We start from the raw sequence: 13,797 nt of genomic DNA, 5'->3' as shown, positions 1-13,797 counted from the left end.
CAAATGATTCGCGATCCCGCTCCGAACTCCCGAACTGGCTCAAATGATTCGCAAACCCGCTACAAACTCCCGAACTGACTCAAATGATTCGCGATCCCCAAACTGACGCAAATTATTCGCGAACCCGCTCCGAACCCCCGAACTGATTCAAATGATTCATGCTCCCAACTCCCGAACTGACTCAAATGATTCGCGAACCCACTTTGAACTCCAGAATTTACTTAAATGATTCGCGAACCCGCCGAACTCCCAAACTAACTCAAATGATTGGCGATCCCCAAACTGATGCAAATTATTCGCAAACCCGTTCCGAACTCCCAACCATATATATATATATATATATATATATATATATATATATATATGTATATATATATATATATACACATATATATATATATATATATATATATATATATATATATATATATATATATATATATATATATAAATGCTGTTTAAAAATTAAATCTATGTTATCATGCTAAGGAGCTGACTGAAATCCGGCGACTCTAGAGACAGACTGCATGTTTTCAACAATGTTTCACCTGTATGAGAAAAACATACAGAGAATCACATTCCACATAATAATATTCATTAAAACTATAGGTTAACACGTAGGAGCTTGCTGAATGAATCTGCGAATAGGCTACAGTTTACAAATCTATGGGAACGGATTGCGAAAGTGTGCGCGCCGATTATGAATTTGAATATTACAGATTCAAAAACCAAGGGTATGGTTTACAAAATCTGAGCGCAGGGATTGGAAATTTGTGGGCTAAGATATGACATTCGAACCAAAAGGACACAGCTTACATACATTTGACTAAAAGGTTTTTGTCTTTATGCTCAACTAAAGTGAAATAATGAGCATATTTCCACTCTGAGAAACTCGTGTTGCTCTCACCTTGACTTCCCATGACTGCCGCTACTTGAATAAACAGAAACGCCCACAGTGCGTCTTCGTGTTTACAGTGGTTAGCATCCACCAATCCTACAATGCATCACTGCTGCAAACAGGTTATGCTGCACTTCAGTCAAAATTAAATAATAATAAAAAAAAAATAACGGACAATGCACCATATGGTAACGGTAACGGAGTTAATTTATTTAAAAAGTAATGCGTTACAGTATTAGTTACTGTCAAAAGTAAGGGTGTTACAGTAACGCGTTACTAACATATGTATTTAGCATCTTTTTTGGAAAGTAATTCAAATTTAAAATAGAGCAGACAATTGTTTCGTTTAAATTTATATATTTCTTTTAGTTGTATGATTTTTTTTAATTTCACTTAGGATTTGTTATAAAATTTCAAATTATTTTTATTTTCTAACATTTCAATTTCACAAAGAAATATGCAGCATTTTGTCTTTTGTCTAATAATAAAAGGACACATTTTCATTTATGTTTTTCATTGTAAAACATAAATAAATATAAATAAATTGTAAGAATATTGCATGGTGTAATCTGTATTATGGATTTTATCGTTACATCCAGATGTGCTTCTAGTTTCTGCCTATCATGCTGATTTTTCCACAATAAAGTTCATCCGGTTCATCATTTTTTATTATTATTATTATGTTGGCCTAGTATATTCATTTTGGGCTACCAAAATCTGAAGACGGCAATGTATTCTATTATGCATTAAGGTTTTCCTCCCAAGGAAAACGTTTAAATATTGAAAACCATATTTAACATTTCTGATTCTACAGCAGTGTGAAAGTATCCTGATTAAGTGATTGAGGATCAACAGCTTTAGAAAATCACTGACAGACAAACAAAAACCAGGAGAAAAGTCATTAGAAAAAATGACTTTAAATTTCATAACAGCAAACATCTTGGAAACATTAAAACTGTGAAGGTCACATATATAGAATTGGGTGTATAATAGAACAAAATAAAATTTTACTTAACCAAATTTTACAGAGACAAGTAACAGAGTAAAAGTAGATGTAACAGTTTCTGTTCTTTCGTCTTCTGAGGGATCAGGATGTAGAAACACAGACATCTTCAGATTCCCAGAGTCTCTTTGGTCACCTGACATCCGAGCAGGACATTCCCCGCACACACACACTGAGACAGATCACCCACTGAAACACACACACACACACAGACACACACACACACACACACACAGAGAGAGATCATCAGTGTGTGTCAAAGAACTGAAGATATCTGCTCATACGTCTCTTGATGAACGCTGACTGAATGAATGTGGTCTGGAATGGAGATCTCACCTTTCTGAGAGCCGATCCATGACGCTGCCTTCATGGCCACAAACTGCCACTCCACCTGCTGCTCTATTTTACAGCCGTATAACCAGATCAGAGCCAGGAGAGTAGCCCATACTGACCCATCCACCTGTGTACAGACCATCATCCACTGCATCACTTACTGGACACTGCACACAGTCAGCACTGTCTTATTATGACATCATCACATCTCTCACCTGTGCTGGTTTCTGATTGGTCAGCTCATCCTCCGTCTTCCCAAACACATCGGCCAGTGTGGCGTCCAGATCCCAGCAGCCGGACGCCTTTTGGAGAGAAACCAGCTGCAGTAACAGGTCCTTCTGGGACTCAGGAGCAGCTAAACACCCATACATAATAGTAACATACAATATAGAAAAGTACTGAAAACCATTTCACCTCGCAACTAGAAGAATACACTGATGCAAGTATGTGACAGGGCTTTTGATGTGTGTGTCTTGTTGCGTAGGCTTATTTACCCTCCGCCAGTGCATCAAAACCATCATCATAAATGTCAATGTCACCATAAACATCATCATTAGACTCTGCTTCAAAAAAAAGAAAGAACATTTAAAAATGCACCTTCAGATGTTAATACCAAAAAGAAAAGAATTGCAAATAAGCAAACGTGACTGTTTTTCTTACGTTTAAAACAAGCAAAGCCTCTCCGAATTCCTAAAGGAAAACAACATGAAACACAAATCATACATACACATACACAACATGGATTGCAATTAATCTCATATTTTTTCTAAATTGATCAAATTAATGCAGTCAGACCATTTTTTAGGGACAGATCTAAATAAGTCAATGTTTTTATGCAGTAATGTGCATTTAAACCTCAACATTTTAGCAGCAACAGGTTTAAAAAATTAATTTTCTGATGAATTTTCAGAATTTCAATGATTTTTGAAAGCAACGTTTGACTTTATGCATTACAGCCCTTCACGTATTAATGCGGTCGCAAAATTCTGGTCAGTTGATAAAACCTAAAATATCAAAATTAACTGTGGACGTTAGATCTTTTTCTTATTTCTTGCCCAAGCTCTGGAAAAGTCTTTTAAGCATTTTTCACTTCCAATCCAAATAATACAAATGATATAGTTGATGAACAGAACTGAATCAACAATTAACTGACACCGTTTTAAAGCTCCTTTACAGCAAAATTGATCTGTTTGCATCACTGAATCAGTGTTTTCCTGTTTGTCCCTGTAAAGCTTCTTTGAAACAACCTGTATTTTATGGAGCGCTATATGAAATAAAGATGACTTGACACACAATGTTTGACTATGACACACGTGAACAAAGAACAGATCCCACATGAATCTGGTTAAAATGAAGTTGTACATCACAATGTCAATGCCCTTCAGTGTGCGTGTGTTTCATTGTGTGTGCTCATTTACCCATCTGCGGGACACCATAACACATGTCATCATATTCTTCAGAATCTGCAAAACATTCAGAATATTCAGATTACAAGAATTAACAAAAGTGAACAAATGCTGATAATAAATAAGCAAACAAGAAACGCTTTGGAACATGACTGTGTTTTTCTTACTCGCAGAACCTCAAAAGAACTGTAAGGATACAGACAACATGTCAATTATTCTCCTCATTTTTAACACATTAACTCAGAGGTTTCTAACCACCGGGTTTGTGTTCAAAGAAAAATGTGTTTAGGATAAGACACTATTATTTATAGTGTGTTAATGATTGTTCTAGAAAACTGCATTAACATTTTGAGATCAGGGCCATGCACTTTAAAATTTTGTATTTTAAAGGGATACTCCACTCTAAAATGAAAATGTTGTCATTTAATCACTTACCCCCATGTCGTTCCAAACACTTAAAAGCTCTGTTCTTCTTAAAGAACACAGTTTAAGATATTTTGGATGAAAACCCGGAGGCTTGAGACTCTCCAGTTGAGTGCCAAGTAAATAACAGTGTCAAGGTGCAGAAAAGGTATTGAAGTCGTCAGGATACTACATCTGCCATCAGACGTGCAATCTGGGTTATATGAAGCGATAGGGACACTTTTTGTAAGTGAATAAACAAAAATAGCGACTTTATTCAATAATTATTTTGTCAACAGTTGCTCTGTGTCTCTCCATATCACCGTATGCTGCGCATTGCCCACAAAAGTGTTCCCGTCACATCTTGAAACCCAGATTGCACGTCTAAAGCATATAGAGTATTCTGATGACGACTTTTATACTTTTTCATAGCCTTGCCCGATTTTATTACTCTTTAATGTGATGTGTTGTTTGAATGATATTCTTGCATTTCTTTAAAAAAAAGCTGGTCTGACTATGAAGTATTGTGCATACATAATCAGCATGGCTTGAGCGCTACTGATTAAATCATGAAATATGTGTCAGAATAACATTTTTCTTCATCTACCCGTGCTACAGGCATTGCCATTCACACAGGTTACAGCAGAAGTTATTTTACACAACTATTCGAAACTTCTGCTTTTCGAACCTGGAACTGTCAAAAAGGTCTATTGTGTATATTTATTTACCTCCTGACAGAAGCTCAACTTCTTCATCAAGTTCAACATAAACATCATCATCACATCCTGCAGCAAAAAAATAAATAAAATAAATGCACATTCAGATTTTAAGAATCTGAACATTTTTCACTACTAATCCAAATAATAAAAATTATACAGTTGATGAACGGAACTAAATCAACATTGAACTGACTTTTAACATTGAACAAAGGCACTGTTTTAAAGCTCCTTTACAGCAGAAATTGATCTGTTTGCATCACTGAATCAGTGTTTTCCTGTTTGTCCCTGTAAAGCTTCTTTGAAACAACCTGTATTTTATGAAGCGCTATATAAAATAAAGGTGATTCGACTTGACACACAATGTTTGACTATGACACGCATGAACAAAGAACAGATCCCACATGAATCTGGTTAAAATGAAGTTGTACATCACAATGTCAATGCCCTTCAGTGTGCGTGTTTCATTGCGTGTGCTCATTTACCCATCTGCGGGACACCATAACACATGTCATCAAATTCATCAGAATCTGCAAAACATTCAGAATATTCAGATTACTCTAAATTCCTAAAGAAAAAAAACCCACAAACAATTCATACACCGATTCCATGTTGAGTGCAATGTATCTAATATTTTAACAAGATTTAACAAAATGCAGTCAGATATTTTTTAAGCACAGAAAACTTAATGTCAGTGTGCATATACAGTAATGTGCATTTAAACCTCAATTTTTGTAGCAGCAACAGTTTAAAATAATTGACAGATTTTCTGCCTTGATCTGAATTTTGAATGCAAATTACACATTTTTTTAAAAAGAAGCATACTTTTTTACAATTATAATTATTTGTTAATAAGTTCAAATTGTTACACCCCTGGACTCATTTAGTGTGTTTTTGCCCCTGTGACCCGGTTTCTGTCTCCCGTGTTTGATTAGTTCCCAGGTGTGTCTATTTTATTCCCCATGTGTTCCATGTCCCTGTTAATTTAGTCATTCCATCCACCTGTGTTTCCCCAATTATCCCATGTGCTTAAGCCTTGTCCTTTCAGTTACGTTTTGTGGGGTCTGTCTACTTACATGTGTCTTCCTCTGTGTTCCATGTTGGGTATAATAAAGCCTTATTTCGTTTCTTCTCCGGCTCTGTGTTCCTTCCGGCAGCATAACTTAACAGAAGACCCGACCTAAAAAGTTTAAAATTGCATGTTTTCCCTCCATTTTGTTTTCCATTTTTTTCCCAGTCTTTTCTTTCCGAACTGTGTTGATGGATCCCCTCCTTCGCCCCGAATTCCTCCCGCTGGAGCAGGAAGGACGTTCTCTTGAGGACCATACCAGACTGTTTCTTCTGCTAGCGAATGCCACCAGCTACCCGAACTACGTGCTCTGCACCTTCTATAACGCCAACCTGAACTCCAAGTGCAGAGCGTTGTCGTCCGAAGATGGTCCTCAGGAGGAATTCGCCGGATTCGTGGAGTGGACTCTGGTGAGAAATGGGTCCACTCCTGACCTAGAGACCAGCCAGCCACCATCAAGCCACATGGAGCCAGAGCCCACCGTGCAGCCCACGGCCCCCTCCTGGGAGTCTGTCCTCCACCAGAACTTCCCAAGTTCCCACACACGTCTCCCTCTGTTTCTACGGTGCGAGGACGTACCTACCGGGAGGGGGGAGTAATGTTACACCCCTGGACTCATTTAGTGTGTTTTTGCCCCTGTGACCTGGTTTCTGTCTCCCGTGTTTGATTAGTTCCCAGGTGTGTCTATTTTATTCCCTATGTGTTCCATGTCCCTGTTAATTTAGTCATTCCATCCACCTGTGTTTCCCCAATTATCCCATGTAGCCTTGTCCTTTCAGTTCAGTTTTGTGGGGTCTACTTACCACTTATGTGTGTCTTCCTCTGCGTTCCATGTTTGGATAACTCCTGTGTTGGATATAATAAAGCCTTATTTCGTTTATTCTCCGGCTCCGTGTTCCTTCCGGCAGCGTAATGTAACACAAATATCAATCTATTAGGTAATGCATTATATGTGAATTCTCACCTTCTTGAAAAACTGGTTTGAAAAAAAATCTAATTTAAAATGCTTAATTAAAATATAAATAAATTACAGAGACCTGGAAAAATACTTATCTGTCAAAACTATGTCAGCACAGTGTAACTGAACTGACAGGTGCATGATTCACAAAGAAGAATCAGCTCATAAGAGTTACCCATTCTGGAATTGGACTAGATTGTAATAAATTCAGACATGCAGACTTTGGCTATTCTGTGGGGTCTCACAGATTTTCAGTGTCTTACAACATGAGTGCTGTGGTTTTACAATGTTATATTAAGTCAAAGGGGTGGTTGATCAGCTTTTTTTAAAGGCATGATTGTATTTATGGGGTGCAGATGCATGCTCCAGGTCATGTGCTTAGGGCATGTGCTGAGTAGCTTGCAGGGGTCTTCACAGATACATTCAACCTGTCCCTCACCCAAGCAACTTTGCCAATATGTTTTAAGTCCACATCCATTGTGCCAGTGCCGAAACACTCCTCCCCAATGTGCTTAAATGACTACCACCCCATAGCACTCACACAAAGACTGCCTCCCACCCACACTGGACCCACACCAATTTGCCTATCCTGGAATAGGAGCACAGAGGATGCAGTATGCACAGTGCTGCACTCACACACCTGGACAATAACAACACGTATGTTAAGATGTTGTTTGTTGACTTCAGGACAGCATTTAACACCATCATTCCCCCCAAGCTGACCACAAAACTTGGAGACCTGGACATTAACACCTCCCTCTGCAACTGGATAATGGACTTTCTGACCAACACACCCCAACATGTTCGGACAGGCCACACCTGCTCCACCACCATCACACTTAACACTTGCGTACCACAGGGCTGTGTGCTGAGCCCATTCCTTTAATCCCTTTAAGTTTGCAGACAACACCACGGTGATTGGCCTCATCAGTGACAATGATGAGACTGCCTATAGGAAGAAGGTACAGCACCTGGCCACATGGTGTTATACAATAACCTGCTCCTTAACACCAGCAAGACAAAGGAGCTCATTGTGGACTTCAGGAAGAAGAAAGGAAGCCCATCCACATTAACCGGGATGGTTGTTGAACGTGTCTCCAGCTTCAAGTTCCTGGGAACCACCATCTCGGAGGACCTGTCCTGGACTACAAACACCTCCAGCCTGGTCTAGAAGGCTCACCATCGCCTCTTCTTCCTCAGGAGTCAGGACACTGAAGAAGAACCAGCTGTCTTCATCCATCGTGGTGAACTTCTACCGGTGTGCGATCGAGAGCATCCTGACCAATTGCATCACAGTCTGGTATGGGAACTGCTCAGTGGCTGACCGCAAAACACTGCAGAGGGTGGTGAAAACTGCCCAACGCATCACAGGGACACCACTTCCTTGCTTTTTAGGACATCCACAGGAAAATCTGTCTATGTCAAGATCGCAGCATTTTCAAGGACCCCTCCTCACCCTGACACCAAGATTCATCTCTCCTTGATGAACTCTGCCATCTGAGTTCCTGGTTCTCTGAAGCCCTCCCTCAGAAATACACAACTGGGCTAAGATTGGTCAACTGGTGTGTTATAATTCACCTAGTTCACGTTGTCTGTTGCATGTAGTTGCATGTTCCCGGGGGAAGGGAAGTCCTCCTGGGAAGTTCGCACTTACAAGTTGACAAGTCGTAATTACGAAATCGGTTGTGTTCAAGTCAGTTTTGTCTGCACAAGATGGCTATTCTGCCATGTTTCTCATTGAAACGCCCCACAACTTTGTTTGTTTGTTTGTTTAACATCATGCAAGCCTTTTGGATATTTTTCTGACAGAAACCAGATCTTAGTTAAAAATTTGAATAAAACTAATTAAAGATATTTAAGATTGGTTTAAAAAAAATGTGTTTGTCAATAATCACAAATGAATTATATTCACTTAAAAAATACAATATACCTGCTTTTATCATTCAGTCTTGTCCAGAGAATGTTATTTGGGGCATTTTTCACCAAAAGGTGACCAGTTTGCACCCCTGGTCTTAGCAAACAACACATACACATTCTCACAGGCACTACAAACTCATACACATGAATAAGAACAACTTACCACATCCTTCCTAAATGTACACTTCACATCTCAAAGGGGTCATATGATGCAATTTCAAGTTTTCCTTCCTCTTTGGAGTGTTACAAGCTGTGCGTGAATAGATAAGATCCCTGAAGCTGCAAATACTAGAGTCTCAAACCTAAATAGATTTTTCTTTTTTATAAAAGTTAAGACTCAACCACAACTCCCTAAAATGGCTCTGTTAAACATAAACATTTGCATAATGCCACCCAAATGTTCACGAAAAGAGAGAAGGCGTAGCTTTATTGTAGCTGCCGCCACCGGCGCCATGTTGTGAAGATGCTGTGGGTTTCATTGCGAAAGGGAAAAATACTTTGTTTAGCCTTCCAAAAGAGGCCCCATCTAGAAATCAGGGGTTAAGTTGTATTTACAACACTGCTCCAGAACAGTTCAACCCAAATATTCAGATGTGTGCAGAGCACTTTATGCAGGACTCTTTCCTGAACCTAGGAGAAGATTACAATGCTGGCTGTTCTGATGTGAAGTGATGAGAAATAGTATTTGAAATCCTTGCAGTCAAGCAAACACAAACAAATACACAATTGTTGCACTAACCGTATGCTAAAACTCTTCTCCGCTTCAGGGGTCCTTTCACAGTCTGTCTGCTGTCTTTATTAACAGCAATGAAGGCTGTATGAACACTGCTCACTCCTGCCTGAACACTGAGCTCCACCATCCTGTTCCTGATGCCCTCAACATCTGCAGCACCTGACCTCTTCTCCTGCTCCAGAGAACGGATCAGGGTCCGAGCCGCCAGCCGGTGGATGGACAGCCTGCAGAAACATGGAGGAAATGTGTTGGATTAGAAAAGAAAACACTCTGTGTCGCTCCAGTTCAGGATGTTTCTATGTGTGTTACCCAGTTTCCTCAGTGGGTTTGAGGCAGAAGTGGAGCTGGTTTGTTACTGGTTGATCTTTAAGACTGTATTTGACGGTCACTGTTCCCTCAGAGCCTCCTGAACTCTGTAAGAGAGAGAAAAGACAGATTTTCACAAGCTTAATAAATGTGAGACACTGGTCTAATTGTAATTATAGAAATACATGTATAACCATCTCACCTCTCCTTTCAGTTGGGCATAAATGAGTGTCCTTTGACCCTGGAAGAGCACATTGATGGGAGGAGACAGTGTTTCAACAGTAAGACCATCTGGAAGGGTCCAATCCACAAAGATATTAACCACAGCGGGCTGCAGAGCAAACCTGAGCGACTGCATCACCTGATATAGTTTGAAGAGAAAGAGAAACCATTGAGACATTTGACCAGGAAACATCTGTGTCTGTGAAATCCAGTGAAGAGCTTTACTTTGGGCTGCATGCGGTCTGTGTCTGTGATGAACTGAGCGTGACCAGATCCCTCTCTGGCCATTCCTGTGATGAGGGCGGCACTCGCACCCTCACCAATCCCGAACGAGAAACACCTGAAGACACGGTCAGCTCTGTTACTGTTAGTGATGAAGATATGAATGATGCACAGATCAAACCCAGCAGAGCTTTACCTGTGAGAGTGAGCGTGACTTTTCACCAGGTCCAGCACCTCTTTAGTGTTTCCCACCTCTCCATCCGTGAAGACCAACAGCTGAAGAGAAAGCAATAGTTTATATCAGACATGATCAAACTACAGCCCACAGGTTGCCACTAGCTTCTTGTTTAGACAAACTGTACATCATGTATTTATTCACAGTAAATTATTCAGGTGCACATTGAGGTGTTGTACCTGTCTGGGGTGATCGGGGTGACAGCGCTGACTGTAGATGTGTTTTAGAGGCTTTAAAATCTCAGTGCCGCCCATGTCTGATTTCATTTCCTTCACTCTCTTCAGAGCCTGATCCATTGTTTCCTGATTATACACGACACTCTTACTGCAAAGATACACAGAAACACATCTCACCTCCACTGACACATTTCAAAACTGTATATCTGTCAATGATAGATACTAACGGGAAGAAGGACTCAAAATGAGAGCCAAATCCATAGATATTGAAGTAGCATCCCATGGGCAGACTCTTCAACAGTAACAGCAGAGTGTCCTAGAGAGAGACATGGAAAGAAAATCAACTTGAGAACAAAACTATTTACTTTCTTAATGCACATTCCTGGTTTAATTGTGCACAAAAAATGGTTAGTCTCTGTAATTTTTCACCAAGATTACATAATTTTTTCTATGATAATAAATGATGTATTGAATGTTAAATATTACCTTTGCACTTTCAATGCGCATCTTTGCTCCTTTCCCATAATGCATCATGCTGCCCATACTGCCTGATCTGTCAATCACAAAAACAAACTCACCTCGAGTTGCCAGTGATGACATCACTTCCTCTGGGAACTCTGGGTACAAACTTATCATGACCACTGGGTCTCTCATCAGAGAGCCTGAAATAAAGAAATAAAGAGTCAGTGACAGCTTGGTCACTCAATCCCATAACGCCAGTGAGCTGCAGGTCGTACCTGGCGGGGCAGTGGTCACTCCTGTCTCCACTATAGCAGAGGGCTGATGGGTATCCTGATAGAACACAAACAGCTCAAAGTCCTTATCAAACATGTGACCAGGACTCAGATTCACCTGCACACATAAACAACACATGCTTCAATCTGCTCTGCTCACACATCCAGATAAACACATGAAGACACACAGTACCGTGGCCTGAGTGTGATCAGACTGCAGGAACACTAGAGGATCCAGAGAGCAGTTGGACTCTAGTTTGGAGATGGGCTTTGGAGAGCTCACATGGACACTGAGAGTCAGCGTGTAGGGAACAGCTCCACATCCTGATGAAATCTCTGAGACGATACCAGCACCTGAACCTGACACACACACACACACACACACACACACACACACACACACACACACACACACACACACACAGAGAGAGTGTGTTAGAACCAGCTTCTCTCCTCTAATAAAGTGTGTGTCAGAGCTGCTGCAGTACCTGCTGGTGTGTATCGAGGGTTGAGTACAGCCGGCAGACAGAAGCGCAGCGAGTGGTCGGCCTGCACAGCGAGCTCAGTGATGTAGATGATGGTGACAGCAGCGTTCTGACCCGCCGACAGACACCCCACACTCAGTCTGAACACATCAGGACTCTCAGCGCTCTCTTCCAACAGAAACGCCTGCTGACCCGAACTCACAGCATCATCATACTGATCCCGCGCCTGCAAGATACGGTTTAATTAAAAGGTGACGTGTAGTATGAATATACAAATCAATGTCCTGCAGATTTCTAATTGGACTCACGCTTTCTCTGTCCTGCACCTCTGCCACAATCTCCTGCTCTCCGATCTTGGCACTGAAGTGGCAGACAGCAGCATCAGCAGGCAGAGGGAAGACGAACAAGGCCTCCAGGGGGCACTCTTCCTCATTCACATACTGCAGAGTGGAGGAGACTGTGGCTACATGATCCTGAACCCGAACCTGCACCGAGATGCTCTTCAGAGGCACTGAGTCACACAACAACAACAACACAACATCACAAATACAGCTCATAAACAACACAACAACATTACATATACTATTCACCAGGTGGGTAGTAACGAGTTGCATTTACTTTGTTACATTTACTTGATAAAATCTTTTGGTTAACTACTACTTTTGGAGTATATTTTACTTTGTTAATGTGGGCGATGCTCCTCTCGTTACTTTATCTTATTGCAATAAAAGTTGAAATGCTTCAGTTTATTCTAAACGCGCCGTCTACTTTTCTCTGGGCAATAAGCGATGCCCATTCATGAATGATTCATGATCATGATCCTTCAAATAATAATTCTAATATATTGATTTTGCTGGTTAATATTTCTTTGGAACCTGAAAAAACACACACACACACACATGCATACATTACATTCATTTTATCTATATATCTAAATAAAAATAGACTATAGATATTCAGTATATGACCCAAAGTAACTAGTAACTACTTTAGTAATTCTTTTTTTATCGGATTTTAACTCTTAATCAAGCAACTTTTCAGACTAGTACTTGAGTAAATATTTCTTTAAGTAATTTTACTTGAGGACAGTTTTTGTGTACTCTAGCCACCTCTGCTCCTCACATACAGCTCTCTGGGAGATAAATCGAATATTTAATAGATTCTATCATCATTAATAACTGAAGGAGAACGGGGTGTGTGACAACACCCTGCAGGGGACCGCTGAATTATTATATTTTTATCCTCTAAGAAAAAAAAAAACATTGTGCACAATACTGAAATAGTAATATTAATACAAAAACCTCGGGACCAACTTCCCTATGTCAAAACATCTAAGCTCTCCTACATATATCTTTTTAATTTACGAAACAGGAAACAAGTGAATTCGTACCTGCATTATTTTTATCAGTTAGAAGACCGCAGATTTCCATTCTGAAGCCCGTTGGACGAAAATACGGGTTTTCTTCAAATCGAAAGTGAAACTCAAACACCGACTCTACTGCCTTTATACCTGCCTTAAACTTTCACAGATCGACTCATTGAAAGTAAATGGTTGAATCTGTGTCTCTAACGTTTGCAATGCGGTCAAAGACGTTGAATGATAGTAGATAGTAAAAGGCGCGTTCGACTTTAAGCAGCGCTACACAGAATGATCACTGTATGACATCAAAGTACCGCGAGAGCGATGCGAATACATTGGATCGGTGTGCTCTCGTATCGCTCTCGCGGTACTTTGATGTCATACAGTGATGATCATTCTGTGCAGCCCTGCTTAAAATCGAACGCTCCTAAAGTCATGCCTCATGAATATTAATGCATGGTACCTACGTTGGATTCATGAATATTAATTAATTTCTTTCCAATTTTAAGCATACTGAAATATTGAAAGCCATATTTAGCACTCATGATTCTATAGTTGTGTGAAAGTATACTGAATGAGGATCAACAGCTTTAGTAAATCAATGAGAGACAAACAAATACAA

At 40.1% G+C, this 13,797-nt stretch overlaps 1 protein-coding gene across 4 annotated transcripts; it reads right to left on the bottom strand.

Annotated features, from left to right (window-relative positions):
* Window positions 1–1,796: 1,796 nt before the first annotated feature.
* On the bottom strand, window positions 1,797–13,490 carry LOC113066539 (von Willebrand factor A domain-containing protein 5A-like). Of its 4 annotated transcripts, XM_026238428.1 has the most exons (21): window positions 13,206–13,490; window positions 12,124–12,326; window positions 11,819–12,041; window positions 11,524–11,690; window positions 11,334–11,448; window positions 11,083–11,258; window positions 10,824–10,912; window positions 10,600–10,744; window positions 10,382–10,461; window positions 10,189–10,303; window positions 9,944–10,102; window positions 9,745–9,848; window positions 9,442–9,659; window positions 5,244–5,288; window positions 4,771–4,827; window positions 3,653–3,697; window positions 2,895–2,924; window positions 2,729–2,797; window positions 2,450–2,589; window positions 2,238–2,361; window positions 1,797–2,090 (listed from the first exon to the last, which is right to left on the bottom strand). In XM_026238428.1, the coding sequence occupies exons 1-21, from the start codon at window positions 13,243–13,245 to the stop codon at window positions 2,011–2,013; spliced, it is 2,424 nt and encodes an 807-aa protein (XP_026094213.1). In that variant the 5' UTR covers window positions 13,246–13,490; the 3' UTR covers window positions 1,797–2,010. The 4 variants fall into 4 exon arrangements, with proteins under 4 accessions (XP_026094213.1, XP_026094210.1, XP_026094211.1 ...); XM_026238425.1 differs by lacking the exon at window positions 13,206–13,490 and having other exon boundaries at window positions 12,124–12,372; XM_026238426.1 differs by lacking the exon at window positions 13,206–13,490 and having other exon boundaries at window positions 2,729–2,794; window positions 12,124–12,372.
* Window positions 13,491–13,797: the final 307 nt, after the last annotated feature.

Source organism: Carassius auratus, chromosome 50 (genome assembly GCF_003368295.1).
Source record: "Carassius auratus strain Wakin chromosome 50, ASM336829v1, whole genome shotgun sequence".
Classification (NCBI taxonomy): Eukaryota; Metazoa; Chordata; class Actinopteri; order Cypriniformes; family Cyprinidae; genus Carassius; species Carassius auratus.
Note: the sequence above shows the minus strand (reverse complement) of the source record. Positions and strands in the feature narration are given on the sequence as shown.